Source organism: Salvia splendens, chromosome 5 (genome assembly GCF_004379255.2).
Source record: "Salvia splendens isolate huo1 chromosome 5, SspV2, whole genome shotgun sequence".
Lineage (NCBI taxonomy): Eukaryota > Viridiplantae > Streptophyta > Magnoliopsida > Lamiales > Lamiaceae > Salvia > Salvia splendens.
In genome coordinates, this window is record NC_056036.1 from 3,027,519 (window position 1) to 3,046,420 (window position 18,902).

Consider the following 18,902-nt stretch of genomic DNA (forward strand, 5'->3'; position numbering starts at 1 on the left):
AAATATTTTCAAAAATAATTCAACATGCGAAAGAGATCGACCTTTACTTTTGTTCTTTATCATGACACAACTAAAGAAATTGACAAAGTTGAAATTTGAATAGCATTCTTGAATCACACAACGTTAATGACATCCTAGATATTAACACTTCGGCTGCAACATCAGTATAAGAGCATCCACTATAAGGTGGACATTTACAATAGTCCCGCCACTTTTTTTTGTCTATAACCACTTCTTATTCGTCCGCGCCCACAAAAAAAATTGTCCGCAGCAATAATGGATACTTTTTTTAGCCACTTTTTATTTTATTTTATTTTTTGTATATTTTAATTCAATTCTAATTAAAATTATCATCGTTTCCACCATGCATTTGTGAAAATTTTGAGAGTGGATGAATGGATGGAGTGTGAAGTGTGTGTGAAGATGTGTGTGGAGGAGTGGTATTTATAATAAAATTTTCAAAAATAATTTTTAAAAAAAAGTGTCCGGCCTCTACTTGCGCGCCGATGACAAGCGCGTCCTCGACGCCTTCTCGCCGATGGGCCTTCCGCCCCAAAAAATGCGTCCACCCCAGTGCGGACGCTTCCCACGCTATAGGTAGGCGCGGCCGCCCCTATAGTGGATGCTCTAAAGCCAACCTCGTTCTAGCCACACCTCAGTTTACTAACTTTTATCATTTGTATATGTATTTGAAAATTCAACAATTGATAAACTTACAACTAAATACTACTATTACAATACTTGATTAAAATTCATACATAAAACTTCAATGGTTATGCGCTCAAATTTCTTTTTTGCTCAAATTTCTTTTTCCAGATCTTGTTGGAGTTGAGTGATTTTGTCAAAATATATAGATCAAGAAATAGAAAAACACATTTTCAATACTTTTCACTTTTCATCGTTTGAGCATTACACATGTATCCGGTCGGGACATATTACACACCCGCTACCCGTTTGGAAACCCCTACAAACAACTCACTGTTTTGGTACCACAACTGCCAACCTCAAATTACCCAGTTGGCACAATCTGGCTGGATTTTGGTATACCGTGACTTTTGCCATATTATTTTCTGCCAAGACAACATGTGCAATGCTGAAAGATTCACCTTTCTCGATTGCAAATTGCCACTCTCTAAGAGATATGAGAAACCAATTCTTTCTTCCATATCTGGTCGCTTTTACTTCGATATATTCGGTAGTGCTGTCATCGCCCTCCAATACAATATCGTAAGGCAGTCCAGTTTCATTAGCTTCGTTCACCCATTTCACAGACCGCTCACCAACTTCTTCCCCCATGAAATATTTGAAAGCCACGAGCTCTCCCAATCTCCCTGTGAGCAATGCCTGCTGACTAAGTGCCGGATCTTTCTCGCTACAAACAGATGGCCCGACATCCTTGGTATCAAAGGAATCGAGATCAATAGAATCCATGACAACGTTAACGTTAGATGGCACCAAGTTGCTCGGAAGATTAGACTGCGGTTCTGGAACCTCTGTCTCAACTTGAACTGCTCCCTGAGTTGTTGAATTAACATCAATGTTAAATTCACTGCTAACATCATTAAAACAAATATCTGCTGTTCTACAATCTTCTCGTGCAATATTCCCCGCTTGGATTTGCACAGTGCTGGGCCATGGTTTTGTCAACCTAGATGTATCAACAGACTCAAAACCAGGTGCGGTTTTCCAATTAGCAGGTGGCCAGTTTGAGGACTTGATGCCATGTTTGCGTTTGGATGGTAAATTGCTCAAATCCTGAACCTTTACAGAGTCGGAAGACGCAGCATTACTTTCCATCAACGATGAGACAGATTGAAGAGACCAGGTATATTCCTCATCAGGGAGCTTTGGCATCTTCTGGCTGTTCAAAATGAACGATTCTGTTTGCTCCTCTGTCGCACCTGATTCAGCCATGGTCTTCATCATATGAAGGAAATTTGCAAAGTGCAATTCGGGGGTTCCATCAAATAGTAAACAAGACAACTCTAGAAATATTGAGTGTGAATCTGATTCCCGACAGCAGTATAAAATGTTTTCCTGCAATATAATGAAAAAAGAAGTGAGAGATCAAAACTCAAATCAACATGACTGAGGATGCATCTCAGTCATTAAGTACCTGCAGAAGGCAGTTGCACTGGTGTCTTTTCTTTGATGCAATGTCAGATTTATTTATCTTATACCGATAGAACAACTTTTCAACAACAACAATCTTCAGATGTTTGAGATTCTCAAAAGAAGATTGCTTAAGTTGAAAATATTTGTCCGGGTGTGCATTGAAGATGTAGCGCTGAGCATATGGAAGAACCCAGTTCACCAGCAACGAAATGGAACTACTATCTTCTGAACCATAGGCAATAGCCTCACGGGTTATAATCTGCAAAAGAAAGAATGTTCATGTCACTAAGAATGACAAAGAAAAGATCTGCAGTCTATTGGTCTGAGTTTTACAAACCAACTTGCATGGAGACAATAATGACAAATAAAAAGAACTTAGATGTATGGAGCACATTCCATGGACGATTTAGTTACAATGGCAGACGATTTAGTTAACATCAGCATAGTGCAAACTTTTCACAACAGAAGAAAACTTAAAACGTGAAAAAAAGTAAATTTTCTGCAAAGATAGATCAGGAATTTGTGTAAGTAAAATTATTAAAAACTCTAGGCACACACAGCTAAGAAAATAGCAATTCTACACTTTTCTTTTCGACAATTAATGAGAATACACCATATAATTACATTTTAAAACTTACTGGATGTAATTTATTAAATTTCATAAAGTATAATAAGTTAGGCTACAACATATTAAAAGCAAGTTTAGAGTAGAGGAAATGAAGCACTTGCTGGCAAAAAAATTCTTAATGAAGGGAATAAATTGAATTATTTAGTTGCTACTAGTAAGTTAGTTACGTAGTAACTATTATAAATCCTGTACAAAATAAAGTTTTTATTGTTTCCTCAACAAGTATGAAAAAGTAACTATGACAAAGTCCAAAATAAACATCATAGCTATGCATGCAATAAACAATATATTGGTTTATCCATGGGAATTATAACCACCTTCTACATGGTTGTAACTTTATGGAGAATATATAAGATCCAAAGGATGACAAGATAGGCTAAGATATGTCCACTTCATAGGACATACGTATAAAATAAAACCAGACACCTGAAAGGTAGATGATGTGCATATAGCCACATACCAAAATGGAAATAGTAATAGAAATAAGTTTGCTAATGTTTTCTATATAAGTTTACTCAAGTTTTCTATATGCCTTGATCTGTAGATATAGAACAAGAGGGAAAGGGTAATGATTTAATACTATTAAGTTTGCTAATGTTTCCTCTGGCTGTTCAAAATTGGTGAACTACCACCTTGCGCGTTCCTAGCCTTTCTTATTGAGGCTTTTCAAAATGGACAGCTTGTTTATAATATAACAAGATCTTAAGAAGAATCTTTTCTTACACCTTAGTGAAACTGTAAGCACATGTAATTACTACGTGTCAAAATACACAACAAAAAAACAGAAGTAACTATTGAATCAAAGTAGGGACGCCTTCAATACGGTTTGTCAGAAGGGAAGTAACAAATCATATTTGAAGTGTAAAAGATTCAAAATTATACGTATAACTTCACATCAAACATCAAAAATAAAATTTTAATGAAATGGCAATCCGAAATGAGTATTACCTGAAAAGACTTGAGCAAATAATATAAATTGAAATTATGTATGTTTGCATAAAAATTAAACAGCAAAAAGTGAATGGAAATTAATTCAAAAAACAATACTATATACTATGCAGCAAACATAAAACTTCAACAAACAGTAATTGGAAAATTCAACAAACCAGAAAAAAGGTCCAACGGTCCCACATATATTATGCAAGTGATGGGACTAATAGATAAATCAATACCAAATAGTCCATATGTCAACAATAAGTTTGGTGTGGACTGGAGGGCATGGGCAAATAGTTGGAACATGTGTTTTGAGTGGAGAAAGGTTGTGTTGATTAATTATAAGTGTTGTTTTGGGTAAATTTTGAGTGTCAATGAGATTTAAAAATATAAGGGGATGTGTACAAAAATTGAAACACCGCACTTTTGTTGATGGAAGGAGTACTATACAAATAAATTAGGATAGAGTGAAATCAAAGAGAGAATGATCATTCCAGGGAGAAACTTATAAGCAACTGAAATAGTGAAATGTCAATTAATCAAACAAATACTGAGGCAACCTATTTCATCTTAGAATATTTAGTTTAAAAGTTTCAATAAAAAGTAAATGAGCATCAAGTACAAAAAATGCTAAAAGCAAAAAAATATGCACATGGAAATCACAAATTCAAAAAATTCAAATAAAAAACAGTTTGAATAAAGAATTACTATAGAATTACTATTAGATAAAAACAATAGGATAAGCAATAAAATATGAAAACCAACAGAGGATATAGAAAATGAAGATATCTCAAATAGCAAAAGCATTAGAGAACTTATGATATTTACAGAATCTTACTTGGGCTGTTGCTTTGTACTTTAAACTATAATTAATTAAGTAAATGCTCAAATTTTCAAACAATTAAAGAGATTATACTTGTGAATGACAGAAATAGCCCAACAAGGCCAAAACTAGCAAAAGAGATAAAAGGCCTAACTTCAAGTTCCATTTATAAGCTTTTAAAGTAATACAATATTAATGGAAGTCATAGTTGGAAATAAATACATCTATATATATAATATAAATTAATAACACTAATTGTTTGACAAAAATACAGGGCTAGCCGTTGAAGAAAACAAAAAAATCCTTACTGAATGAAAAGTAGTAATTCTATTGTTATAGTCCACATATTGGTAATGAGGACATAATTTAGGACAATTGATCAACATTACTATAAGTTGGTCTAGTTGCAAGTGTCAAGTTCAATAATGTCAAGAACTTGCAAGTTATCCACCCTAATATGGATTAAGAAAGTATGTTAGGATAGTTAGCCAATCATTCCTCTGTATGCGCAGAATCTGTTCTGATAGCAAAGGTATTTTGGGTAAAGACAAGCATTAGATAAGCTACAAATTTTTTGGGGCATTAATTGCCAAAACATTAATTAGGAAAATAGAGGCCATTTTTACTGCCCACTCCACTCAAAATCTTTAGTAGCTTCTTACCCAAGTAAGTGTTAAGACTAGATCTACCATATATACACACACAAATATACATAGAGAGAGAGAGAGAGGGAGGGGGGAAGAGAGAACCTTAGAGAGGACAGGAATTCCTAGTCTTTGCATGGCAACTGAGACCTTCCCCAGAAGTATCTGATTGTCTTCCCCAGAAGCATCTGACTGAGCCCTTAGAGTGGACTTCTCAAAATACAGGAAGTCAACACCTTCACGATGTTTGAATTCTCTTCGTAGATTATCATCATCAGACCAACAGACTATACCAAATGACGAGTGTAGAGAAACCCATTTATCTTGTCTAGTAGGAAGCACAGCATATTCCTTTTTCAGGAGATTTTCTTTCAGGAATTGAACATCTTCGGACGTCATTGATCCAGATCTCAATGCATCATCCCAGATTAAGAACACCTCAAAAACCTATATCATATTCATAAAAAATAAGCTAAGATTCCTAGGTTACATAAAATATCCAAAATCTAATTTGAGAATCACTTACCTGCTTTGCAGCCTGATGCGGCAAAGCAATAGCAGATAACTCCAGCAAAATCTGAAGGTAGCTGCTAAAGGGAGGACTCGCATCCACTCCACATTCATTCACAAAAAAATCATGAAGATGTGGGTACAAGTTTTGCAACATTTTTATCTTAGAACTTGCAAATGCTGAAACACATTCAGGGTGATCTGATTTTATTAGGTCTACGGAACCAATAGTATCATGCCAGTAAACATCCCGAGGAGACATAAGAGAACCAGGTAAAGCATCTTCATTCAAATAGCTACATGTATCAGGAACAAAAATAAAAGGCCCAGAATGTAATTCCTCTATAACTTTCTTCTTTGAATGAGTCATTTCCTTCCAGAGGTATGCATAGAAGTTGGACATCTGTGAGACACTGGCAAAACAAGAGAGAACAAATTAATATGCAAGACACTCTGATTGGAAACCATTATCAAACACAAGTACTAGAAGTCCTTTCTAAAGAGTCATTTAGCCTACATAACCAACTAATGGCAGATGACAGTCTAGTCCAATTTTTATCATTACTACGGATAACTTTACCACTAAAATTATTGATTATCTCTCATGGCGTAGATTTGCCTATAAAAATTGAGTAAGATTTCACATATTATGCTAGCTGGATTACTATGTTAGACTAATTATCATTGTCAAAAATGGTACACGATTCAGGTCATAGGGTCAGTACAGGTATATGAGCAACACGCTTCACAGTAGGGGTCCACTCAGATTGTGTACCATTTGGGCCAAGGTTGATAGCCACAGTTGGGTTATTAAATTCTTATGTCAACTCAAGTAACAAGATGTTCTTTTAATTGGTCAAAATTGCATACTGTTCTGAAGATTGAACCTAAAGTAATAAATGCACATCATATTCTGAAAGCAAGCATTGTACTGCAAAAATATATCGCATCATAATCTCAGATCGCCGTACTTTCAGCCTAATAAGTCATGTCAACAATTCGAAACACTTATTCACCCAATCGATCCAGGTTGAAAATGACTGGCAATCTAGGTCATGCAATCCATGTCAAAAATCGTTTACGGGTCTGACTTGAATATCCATGGTATAGATCAGAAAGTACTCAATTAAAGAAGAAGATAGGTAGTGTTATTAAGCACTGCTGATGAAAACAAAATCTACTATCAGAGATTATTAGCAGTGATGGTTAATTAAGTTCATAGATTAGGATAGGAAAGACTAGGTCACTGGTTCATTCTAAAAGAAAGCATATTAGTATTAACTTTAGTAGGAGTAGTGAAGTAAATGAGAAGTTTTAACAACTACTGATCATGGTAGACTGGTTACTGAAAATACACCTAGCATTTAAATGAGATCCAGACTGTCTCCAAAGTCTAAGAACGGATAGAGCATCATCAAGGGTAACTTCAGTTTTTAATCCAATATCAGTGAGCAACTTTGTACTTTTCACCTGTTTCAAATGGAAAAACTTTCAGTACTTTCACTTATAGAACATACTGTTTCACACAAATACACTTTTCAGGTGGATCGTCAAGTTAGAAACACTTAATGAATATGAATTTCATTCTACTATAGTACATATTAGAAGCAACATATCAAAATCATATAAGCCAAAATTTTCCGTAATATTTTCCCTAGGTCTTATGCAAACCAAACATTGGTTGATAAATTCACATCCTAGACCCTCCACACACAGTTTTTGATGGAAGGCATAACAATATCTCTTTAAGATTGAAGAGTACAATAGAAAATTCCAGAAGTACTATCAGAAGAACTATAATTTGGAAAGGGCAATTGTAAAGCTGAACAGAAAACTATATGAAGCTGAGACATTCAAGAAAAGTTAAGCATAAAACCAGAAACAGTTATTTGTACAAGGATAAAATTCCAAAGGTTACTAGCTAACAACCAGCACATAATTATTTGGCAACATTTTAAATCGGTAGTTATTATGGAGTTCAAGATGCTAACAATTATAAAATGGACTTGAAATAAAGTAAATAGACTTGTACATTCATTTAAACCAAAGATGGGCAAAATGTGGAAGCATTTTATAAGTAACAATGTGAATGTTTAATACAATATGCCAGGTACCATACACAGTCAAGCAAAACAACTTATACCAGGCACAAAACTTTGGACAATATAGTTTCAGAGCATAGAGAGATGAGATAAGAGATGCTAAAATGAACACTTAAGCTCAAACTGCAAACAAGAACAGGTAATGCGTTAATATACACACCTCAAACTTCAAAATCCTGATTGAAACATGAAGCACCTAAAATTTTTAAACATTGACTAACCTTTCGAATAGTACAAGGAGCATTACGACCAAAAATAGAATTTACCGCCACACAATCATCAAAGAGATCTTTAGGGTAGTGAAGTTTGTTGCTGATATTTGATGCTATCCATGGGATATTTTGGAGTGTACATACAATAGAGGATTTGAATGATTTGCGTTCCCCAGTTGTATCATTGTGATAACCAGTAGCCTTATCGCTGTAATATTCATCCCATAATTTATCAAGAATCTCTAAGAGGTATCCAGACTTTTCCCGATCATCTCGAGAAGAAATCCAGGACACTATGTGAAACAACTCCTGAGATTCCCAGTTGTTAGCAACTGAATCAACGGACATCTCTGTAGCTTTCTCTTCATCCATAAAACAAATAGGAGACATTTCAGGAACACTCTTACAAACATCAACTACTTGAACAAAATCAGTTACTCCAATTTCCTGGAAAAATCTCCTCCATTTCAACACTCCTCCAGAGATGGATTTGGTGATTGGATGTCTTACATAGGCAACATCTATTTTGTACCATTTAATATCAGTTCCATTTATTAGCTTGTCCACATCAACAGAATTTCCATACTCCTGATTGAAATGGATAGCCACCTCACTACATCGCTTGAATCCAAAATTTGTCAGGATCATGGCCTTCTTGTGCAACTCTGCAATAATGCTATCCCTTTCTAGGCAACAGGTAGTACAACTTGATTGTAAATGGAACATGACAAAGGCAAGGTACTCTGTCATCAATTCTTCCTGTCCCACTGCAATTTTATCATCGTATATGGCTGGCAGAATCTGCAACTTTACAATGTCATGAATGCACAGTCGCTGGACTCCGATTTTATAAAGCATCCTTGCAGCATTCTCCATAATTGATGCGTCAGAGCATGAACCATCAATGGTGGAAGCTGCAGCCAGGAGTCCTGGATTCACAATCCGCAGTTTGGCAAACAATTTTGGAAATGTCTCAAGAAGATATTGATCACTAATACCTTGGTCGACAGAGTCACAATGCAACCAAATAATGCCCTCATTCAGAGAGCTGTATTTACCATCTGAAAGAGGGATGAATGGAGTTTTCTGAAGATCAGATATGAAATTAGATTCAGTCTCATTACTTGAGGAAGTTTGCATAAAAGGCTGAGATGGCATCACATAAATGGTGCTGAGCCAAGATGCTAACCAACCAAAACCCATCGACTTTAATTTATCTTCTGAGCGGCACAATGAAGAAATGAACTTAAGCAAAATAGTGGGTCCACAATCCTCAACCCCCAGAGCCTTAGCTAATGAATCAGAGAGAACAATATCCTTATTCAAGAATCCTAGACCAAGATGCTCGTGAAGCAAACTATCAGATAATAAAGAACGTGTCTGGTCAGACCAATTCCTCATTACCTTGCAAGGAGGAACCCATTTCTCATTGCTTTCCAGAAGCAAGCAATTTGACATGCGCAATTTAGAAATTATCCTCCGTGGTAGACTAGAAAAGAACCCATGTACTTCACCCACAAGAGGAACAAAGCTCATAAATACCGTAATAGCTTTTGCTGGACTGTTCTCATAACAAGGAAGAGAACAAAAAGACCTCACAGCACTAACAAATAAATCAGGGAATTCGGATAGTAACCACTGGTTCCATGGACTGCTACCATCAACTTCTTCTCTAGAAGAAGGCAAAACAAAATCACCTTGGAGAATAAACTTAAGTCCATATGTCCTGAGAGGAAGAAACGAAAAAACTGGCTGCTGATTCAGAACTGGGGCATATCCTTCTTCGCTTGTCTCCTTTAATGTAAAAGCAACAGAAATTTCTGTCGTTTGCACATCAGAACGAATGGTATCAGCCACTAATTTCTTGGATGCTACAAACCACGTCATCCTATTATTACCAAGGGTAACCTCTACTATGCCATTCCCAATAACTTCTTTCCTCATAACAATGAATGAATCATCAACTAAGTTTTTAAACTTAATGCATTGTAGCCGATGAAGAAATAACAACAAAGAAGGATGAAGATCCGAGAACATAGATAAAATGTTGTTCATGCCAAATCCCTCCAGCAAGCTTGATCTGAAAGGTAGCACAATGCATGTTTTCCAAGAGTTTCGATCAAGGCGGTCAGAACCTGCCAATGCCAATCTGGTATAAAAGTCAACATCACAAGGAGGGATTACTGTTGGCAGAACAAACCCAATCTGGCCTCCAGTAATGTCAAATTTTATATGAAAACCATTTGAATGAATTTCTGGAGCATCAGTAACCTGAAATTTGAGAAGAACAAAAAATAAAACTATGGTATACTGAAGTCTGAGGGCTGGCATATAATAACTCGTACTAACACTTCTCTGTTTATACATGACAAGAAACAATGGGTTTCTCTAGTACCAGTAATGGATTTCTGACTCACAATCACATGCACAAAATGACTTTTAATCAGCCTGACAGAACTACATCAAGGCAGAACCTAGCACAATAACCAGTTCCATATTTTTGTCAATCTTCAATCTCAGCTAGTAGTATTCAGAAATGTCTTAGAGCTGAGGGCTTTAAAGACTCTAGAAGATAATGCAGCATATAGTAAACAGAAAGATGGGCGTTTAACAGCAAAGATTAATTTTGCATAATGAAGGGTAATCTAGATAAATATGTTTGACAATGATGTCACATTTGTTTTATATAGGAGAGAAATAATTGAAGGAATTTGAACCAATAGTCATGTGAAGTGTACTAAAATATCTTGTCACAGCATTCCAGGAAAGAATAATCATTGCATATTTATGCAGCAGGAAAATGTTGGTAAACCGCATGAGCCATATGTGTTTAAATCATCATAACACATCAGAATATAATGCAACAAAGAACACTTGCGAGATAACAGAAACTCAAGTTAATGGTACCCGGAATACTGATTTGAATCCGATGCCTTTCTTTCCAATGTATCCAGTGTTAACGCCTTTTTTTGTTGAATTTCCAACATCACAAAGGGCCCTGATGTTATTGAATGAAAAACCGTGTTCATTATTCAACACAACAATGCCTTTCTCCTCCAGAATGAATGTTAGAGTGGGTTCCACATTTTCGGGATAAATATTATCATCAGCATTTTGTACCTATATACAAATCAGATAGAAAAATGTCAAGAATAAATATATAAAATTGTCATCAATGATAAAAGCATCTCTTCAAGTGAAAAGTTATGCATCTAAATATTTCACTTGTTCTTCATAGAATCATATCCACAGTTTCCACTATTCTATATCCGGTAATTTTTGTTCTTATCAGTGTTACTGGGTGTAATAAATTACTATTGATAAGGTTAGTACTGCAATTTTATTTTTTCTTCAGTAAATGAAGTAGCAAGTAGCAACAAATAACAGGTTTGATAGCAGGAAGAAAACTCTTATACAAGCTCGAAAATACAGTTAAGATGTTCGGGAACATGTCCATACCAGCTCTAAGATAAAGTGAGAATCTTGAGAGTACAGCTCTTGTGATAGACAATGGAGAGCTCTGCCCAATCGAGCATGCTGCTTTTCCAGCATGCTACTTTCAGTAGCTGAAAGACATTGATTTAAACCAAATTCCTCCTGCCTAATAGATTCAATAAATTTTGCTGGATCTGTGTCGTTGTGATTATCAGGCCTTGATATTTCCTCTGAATAATTACTAGTGCATCCTAAAAGGTTAGCATAATCAGTCATATCACTGGCTGGTTTATCTTTTCCAAGATCTGCCTCACTGGAAACCAGCATTTCACCTGAAGAAGCAACATGCACGTTCAGATCACCTTGACCAACCATTGATAATCTATTGGGCTCCGAATTGACCACATCTAAGTATGATGGTGTGGGGGGTAGTCCATGTGTAGTAGAAGAACAAAAGGATTGGTAGTCATTTACCCATTCCAACAATCCAAGAGACAGACCAACTTCATGAAGAATAAGACGATGCTCTATTTGCTTGCATTCAGCCAAGATAGCTGCAGGAGCATTATTCACAAAAGATTGTAACCCAGAAATCAATATATCAGCTACTGTACTGCAAAACTCAACTGGCAGATAACTCAAACATTCAAGTACAAACCTTGACAAAACTGGAGCTGCCCTATTCATTATACTCCTATTATTCAAAAACTTTCTGTCTAAATTACTTGATGTACTTTCCATGACTATATGCTGATCAAAAGATTGATTTCCATGCATGTGTGAATTTTCATTATCAAGTATCTTCTCTAAATAATTATTGGTAACAACTTCAAAGGCTTTCTGTGCATGGCACTTCAGAAGTGATAGAGGAATACTCTGTTCACCACCATATATTGCAAATAAGGACAACAACTGAACTGCTGTTTCAAAAGAAGATTCTTCAATGAAAACTTTTAAAAAAGTGTCCACAGTAGCTGAATGGTCCAAACGAATTACTTTGCCATCCTTGGTAACCAAACAAAGCAACTCTTTGGAGTTAACCTCCTTTAGCAACCACTTCACAATTGAACCAAGATGGGGAGCAAATAAAGTATCCCAATGCGACCACAATTTCAAATCAGCCAGCATAGGGGCCTTCAGCATGACCTCAATGGCATCTCGGCTAGTAACAGGAGCAATAATTCCACTTTTTACTGTGTTATCCTTCTCATCATCGGCTGATGAATTTCCCATATAGGTTGGTCTTGATAATGGTATAGAAAACAATACAGAATGTGAAGTTAAGTTGCACCTCCTTTCCTGTATGATATCCAGAAAGTTTTCCTTGATATGACTATTCCCTAGTTCGAAGCATACTAAAGGAAACTGCCTAGCCAGCAATTCAGAAACATAATGGATGTTCACAGTTTCATTTTCCTGAAAGCTATCTAAAGCTTGTGATAGCAACATATCCAATTGAATAGGCAGTATGTGAGCCTCCAAAGAAACATTTTTTGATGAACCACCTAGTATGCACTTGTGTAATGCATCAGGAAGCAGGTGTGAATATTTCTCCAGAAACACAAAATATTCTCCATAACCAAGTGATTCAAACTTGTCCACAGAATATTGTTCAATTAGCCAATACTCACAGTTGCAGAGTTTCCTCAACAAATGAAATCTATTTTCTTCGGGACTTTTACGGGGCAAAACATCATCCTCAAGATACCCAGAAATTTTCTTAGCAATATCTTCAACTGCAATATCTGTAGAAATTAAAATAGGAGAGGGAGAGGTGAGAAAACAGGATATCAACAAAAAAACAGAGGTGGAGATCATATTTCAGTTTTCACATTGCACATAAATTAGATAAATAGATGACTAAAGCAGTACATTCAAAATAATTAGAGATTCTATGCATCAGATTACTCAAAAATACATTTCCTGTCATAAAATGCACAAACTGAGAAAAAACAGAGGTGGGTTATGCAGAAAATGCAATTGACCAGACCAAGTACACTATACTATGCCTTCCAGAGGTTATAGGTTATAGGACACCTGATATCCATGCCACAATACAATTCAGTATAGCACTGCCTGACTAAAGTTAAGCACAGCTGTGTTGGAAAGGAAATTTTTTTTTATTAGCATGAGAGCAATGGTTTGATTAGTAGTTGAAGTTTTATAACTATAATGATGCAGCCAATACTTCATAGCAATCTGAACATGAAATTTCTATTCAAATTCTATTGCTGCTTTCGATTATATCAAATTCGTGAAAAAGAAAAACACTAGCACGCAGGAGGCCAGGAAGGAAAGGGTAAGCAGCTAGCTCCATGATCATTTTAAAAATTCAGGACTACTAATGCTTTACTCACTTTGTTTATGTGTAACAATCACAGGTGCTGGAGCAGCAACATCCTTCTTAGATGATTGGACATCAATGTTTATGTAATCATCTGAACTCTCATCTTGTTTATTGTCTATTTCTTGCTGGCCAAAGTTCAGGAAAGTATCATACATATTATCCCATAATCCCAATTTCATGCATGCCACCTGTAACAGCCAGATATGAGTAAGCCAAAAGCATATTTAGAAAAGTGGTCTGGGACCTAAGGAAATTTGATACTCCAATAAATTACTACAAAATCCCATATACTTACAGCAGCATTGAGCAATCCAATGAATGGATATGATGCAAACATTTCCTTCACTTTCCTCTTTCTCCTTACGTTGTAAAATTGAAGCATCCTTTCGAGAACCTTATAAGCAATGAAAAATGAAGCACAAAGATAGAGTCAGCCCACTGCCTAGCGTTGCACAATGCTAGTTTTAATCGTGAAAGTCGTCAGCCCGAGACTCAAAAGCAAATTTAATACTTAATGTCTATCTGGTCAGAAAACTTCTGATTCAAGTGAATCTAACATAAACAAGTGCTCAAAAACTAAAAAATGGAACATACAAGACATCTAAATACCCAAGCCTAATTTCAAAAACCGAGTAGCTAATTGAGCAAGATGGTCATGCAAGATGCCAAAAGTAACATTCTTCATCAGCCCTTAAGTAGGATAAAAAGCCTTACTACAGCTTTACTTTATAATTTAACAGTGAAGCTACTCCACACATATATTTAATGCCATCTGTTGCCAAAAAAGAAAGTTCAAGGATAAAAAATTTAGAAAGAGGCTAATACTAGAAGTGTATGCATGCAGCTCCACTAAGCTGTGCATCTCCATTAAAGATCAAGATATTACCTCATCTGCATTATTCTCTCGGCATGCCTCTTTCCAGGTAGTAACAAATGTCCTTAATGATTCAATAGAAAGTGAATCACCACTCAAACTATTATCATCAGAGCCCTTAAGCTTGACATCTGCATCAAATTTCTCCTTTTTAGGCAACTTGCGAGGTAACAAAGTGCTTGAACTCAAATTTTCATATCTTCTCTTCCTACGGGAGTGGTTATTGTCCCTATCACACCTTACACCACCACTGGGTGTATAAGAGGTGGACTCCACTTCACTTTTCAAGCCCAGCCTTTTCATTTCTTCAATTGCTGATGGATAAGGGCAGCTGCCAACACGCTCCGCTCTACCATTTGGCTGCGACAAATTACAACTGCTGTCTACATTCTTCTGATTCTGGTTATCTTCACACTGATTTGCTTCACTATCATCATCCTCTGAACTTGATGACAAAAATCTTATGTGTTTCCCAGAAAACTGGGCTTCCGATGAAAAGGACTGCAGACGCTGGGAGATTGTGTCAAAATGGTCATCCATTTCCTTCTTTTGTTTTAAAAAAAGTGGACGCTTCTTGCTGCATTTCCCATCTTGCTTTCTGATTTTCTCATAACATTTCTCTAGTACAACATCTTCGGATTCTTTTGCGTGCTTTATATGATTAACATATAACCTGAGACACAGGAAGTATAACTTACTTAAACAGAATAAACCAAAAAAACATGGTAATCATTGCACATACTGCGTTATTTTACATAAAACAACAAGGAAAAACAACAACTATGTTGCCTCAATCCTCAGAGAAGCACCACCACATTTTTTAAGTTCTGGATCGATAGCACTGTGTTTCTAGTCGTTCAGGCGTTCACAACGTACATCATAACAAAACTTACCAGTCTATAGGAAAAAGAAATTTTATTAAGAAAATAACAACTACAGCAAGTATGAGAAATCTCAAGGCTCACATAGAAATTAACCAAATCACACTCTTCCAATGTATAATGCATCAACTGAAACGAAGGAACTCTCCTCTGGAGAGGCCACATTGCATTTGCTTAACAGTGATATGTTTCTAAATGAATGTAACACTGGAAACATAGCCCTATAAAATAATAAGCTGAATAAAACCTAACAAAAAGAATTCCTAATAAGCAGTGTTGTGAAAATCGCGCTTGGGGCGCGCTTGGGGCGTGGGGCGGTCAGGGCGCGGCTGTAGTCGCCCCAGCCACCCTGGGCCGAACGATATTCATGGGGCGGGCTGGGGCGCGACTGGGGCGGGCTGGGGCGGTTGGGGCGGCTGAGGCGACGGTGGAGCGACGGTGGAGCGACGAAATTTCTGTGTAAAGAGAGAGGAAGAGAGAGGAAGCTGATCCTTTCTTTTTATTAATATTTTAATACAATGAAACTTCATTTGATAAAACCTATTCACACACCACCGCCTCTTTTTACCACTACTCGTTCAGCTTTTACTTTTCCACTATTCTATAATATTAATTTATTATTACTGCCAACTTTTCAACTTTCCTCAAAATAAATTAATTATAAAATTCATTTTAATTATCAAAACAACTAAATAGACTATAATTCCTTTAATAATTATTTTTTAGCCAATATAAACATTGAAATTTAATTTTTTTTCTTCCTATTATGTAAGTATAATTATTTATATATTAGTGAATTATATTTAATCATTATTATTACTAATATATAAATAATAAATAATTTTGCGCCCCGATTCGTGGGTCCCTCGCCCCAGCGCCCCATCGCCCCGCGACCCGGGGTCCAGCCTCAGCGCCCCGGACCGACCCGCGACCCTAACAACACTGCTAATAAGGCTCTAGCTCTAATAGATAAAAGCCAACTCTAACAAACCATTAACAAACTTGACTCCTTAAAGAATCAGACTCCCAAATGAAACAACTAACTAATAAAGAACAATCAATAACATTTAATAAACAGCAACCAACTATCTCTATCAACTGCTCCACCGCTTGAAATAACCATGTCCACAAGGCTGGGAAACAAGCTCAGAACACGTCCAAATCTGTCATGGCTAGACGTCAAAATGCATCCCAGTTTTTTCATTAAGTGGGAATTATGGTGCACCAACGAATAACTTTTTTTAGGAAAAGTGATTGATGTTGGAAAAGAACATAACAGAAGGCCACAACGTATTTGTTGAACCTTAAGTATATTTGTTGAATGAATAAAACGTAGGAAAGCATAGCCCTATAAATAATGAATTGGTTGAACTTGAACCCCAATTAAAATAACTACTAATCTGACTCAACTCTAATGGATAAAATCTGACTATAACAAACAAGACTCCTTAAAGAAACAGACACAAATGTGAAATAACTAATATAACAAACAATTAATAACTAATATAATAATCTGCAACCAACAATCTTATCAATGGCTTTTAAATCTTTGTAGTTAGAAACAGATCATGCAACCCTAAATCTAACATGCATTAAACCACTGTCTCAATAAGCATTCTACAACCTTGCATACATACCAATATTTGCAAACAATGTGATATTCTATAAAAACACAGGCTTTCTCCTCATTAACATCCCTAGTCTCCACCAGTCCCACCACGACATGAGTTACAACACAATATTATCCAATAAAAGCATACGAAATTTGTGATAGACGGGATCCTTGTATAGATATAGATATAGATATAAATTTTAGGAAAAATTCCAAATCCACCACAAAAGTATAGCGGATGCACTAAAATTTCCAACACTGTACATGACAGTTGTAGAAACGGGTCCTAAATTATACGAGCGCTCTATGATTATTTATTATTATGCTCTAGATAAGTTATTGAACAAAAAAAAGGTTACCTGAAATCCTGGACCCGCACACCAAGGTTTTCCCAGCCACTGGCAGATTGCTTCTTACAAATAAAATCCAAAAAGATATCGACTTTAATACTTTTCTTTTTGTGAGTATCAATAAACTCACAAAGGTGAGATATTATTTCTTCAGTTCTTATTGTGTAAACTTCAGTCACTTTAGAAGTCAGGGAAAAATAATGCACAGCAAGTGGGTGCTTCACCAAAGGACCCAATTCCAGCTCTTCAAAATTTTTTACGCCCTCACTCTCACAGACTGCCACTTCCAAATCAAACAATGAAGTAATTTTTCTAGCCGCTACAAAACAGTGTATGAATGCATTGATCTATAAAAAAAATAACAACAGATATCAAATTATGAACTTTATACCTGCTTAAAGCTGAAATAAAGTGGCGGATACTATAGTGCGGTATAAGTAATTGAGAATGTTGCAACAGAGAAAACAAAATAATCTCTTGTAATTCACAACTATATTTCTCATAACTAACACAACTTAGCAAATAAAAAGAGGTGTCGAGCAAGGATATTTACACCACCATGAAAGATTGATTACTCCATTTCAGTTACACCAAAAACAGAATATAAAGTATTGGAGGTTGTGATTCCAGTAAAAGTATAATTTGCTTACCTTCCCTTCTGTAACCAGGATGCTCTTCAGCGAAGGCACTTGCTGCATTGGAAACCCCAAACTTCCCCAGGACTCGGCTTTCACAGCCAACAAGGCTGCCTGCGAAACTTTCCACGCCGAGACGTTCTCCTTCGACTTCAAAAGGTCGTTCCAAGCGCTCCTCGCCGCCTTATCAACTTTCTCAGCAATCTCGTTTTGCACCTTAACGTGCTGTTGCGGAAAGTTGTTATTGTTATTGCTATTGCTATTGTAGTAATATTCATTTTGAGGGGGCGCTTGAAAACTAGTATGTTCGTGATTCGGTTGAACAGGGATATTCATGTTCTGAAACTGATGTTGAAACTGGGAAAAGCCGTTAGGGTTTTGGAGAAAGGGATTAAATTGAGGCAATAAATTGGGGTTTTGCTGGAGCATGAAGAGATTGGGGTTCGGGAATAAATTAGGGTTCAGCTGGATTTGCTGCTGCTGTTGCTGCGGTGGTTGTGATGCGCCACGGCCGCCGCCGCCAGGGCGGAAGGGCGGTCTTTGTCCGTACATTGTAGGTGGAAGAGTAGCGACGGAGTTCCAATTTCAGGGAGGCGGGAGCAAAATACCTACTTTTATAGGTCCGATTCACACTTTGTGAAAAAATTGTGGATTAATAAGTGAATACTAGTATTTCATGAGCTTGAGTAATGTTAGTAATTTTATAATTGCATCAATTTTGTTACCGATTTACTATCAAATTACTAATTCTATCTCAAATTTTCAATTAGTTTAGATAGTAGTATAAAATTTATAAATAAA

General features: G+C 36.3%; 1 protein-coding gene across 2 annotated transcripts; it reads right to left on the reverse strand.

Annotated features, from left to right (window-relative positions):
- Positions 1 to 863: 863 nt before the first annotated feature.
- Positions 864 to 18,720, reverse strand: LOC121803666 (protein NO VEIN-like). Of its 2 annotated transcripts, XM_042203297.1 has the most exons (13): positions 18,117 to 18,720; positions 17,476 to 17,813; positions 14,636 to 15,296; positions 14,045 to 14,143; positions 13,760 to 13,937; positions 11,427 to 13,147; positions 10,875 to 11,087; positions 7,977 to 10,238; positions 7,011 to 7,123; positions 5,670 to 6,066; positions 5,249 to 5,590; positions 2,117 to 2,374; positions 864 to 2,037 (listed from the first exon to the last, which is right to left on the reverse strand). In XM_042203297.1, the coding sequence occupies exons 1-13, from the start codon at positions 18,651 to 18,653 to the stop codon at positions 976 to 978; spliced, it is 8,181 nt and encodes a 2,726-aa protein (XP_042059231.1). In that variant the 5' UTR covers positions 18,654 to 18,720; the 3' UTR covers positions 864 to 975. The 2 variants fall into 2 exon arrangements, with proteins under 2 accessions (XP_042059231.1, XP_042059232.1); XM_042203298.1 differs by lacking the exon at positions 17,476 to 17,813 and having other exon boundaries at positions 18,117 to 18,252.
- Positions 18,721 to 18,902: the final 182 nt, after the last annotated feature.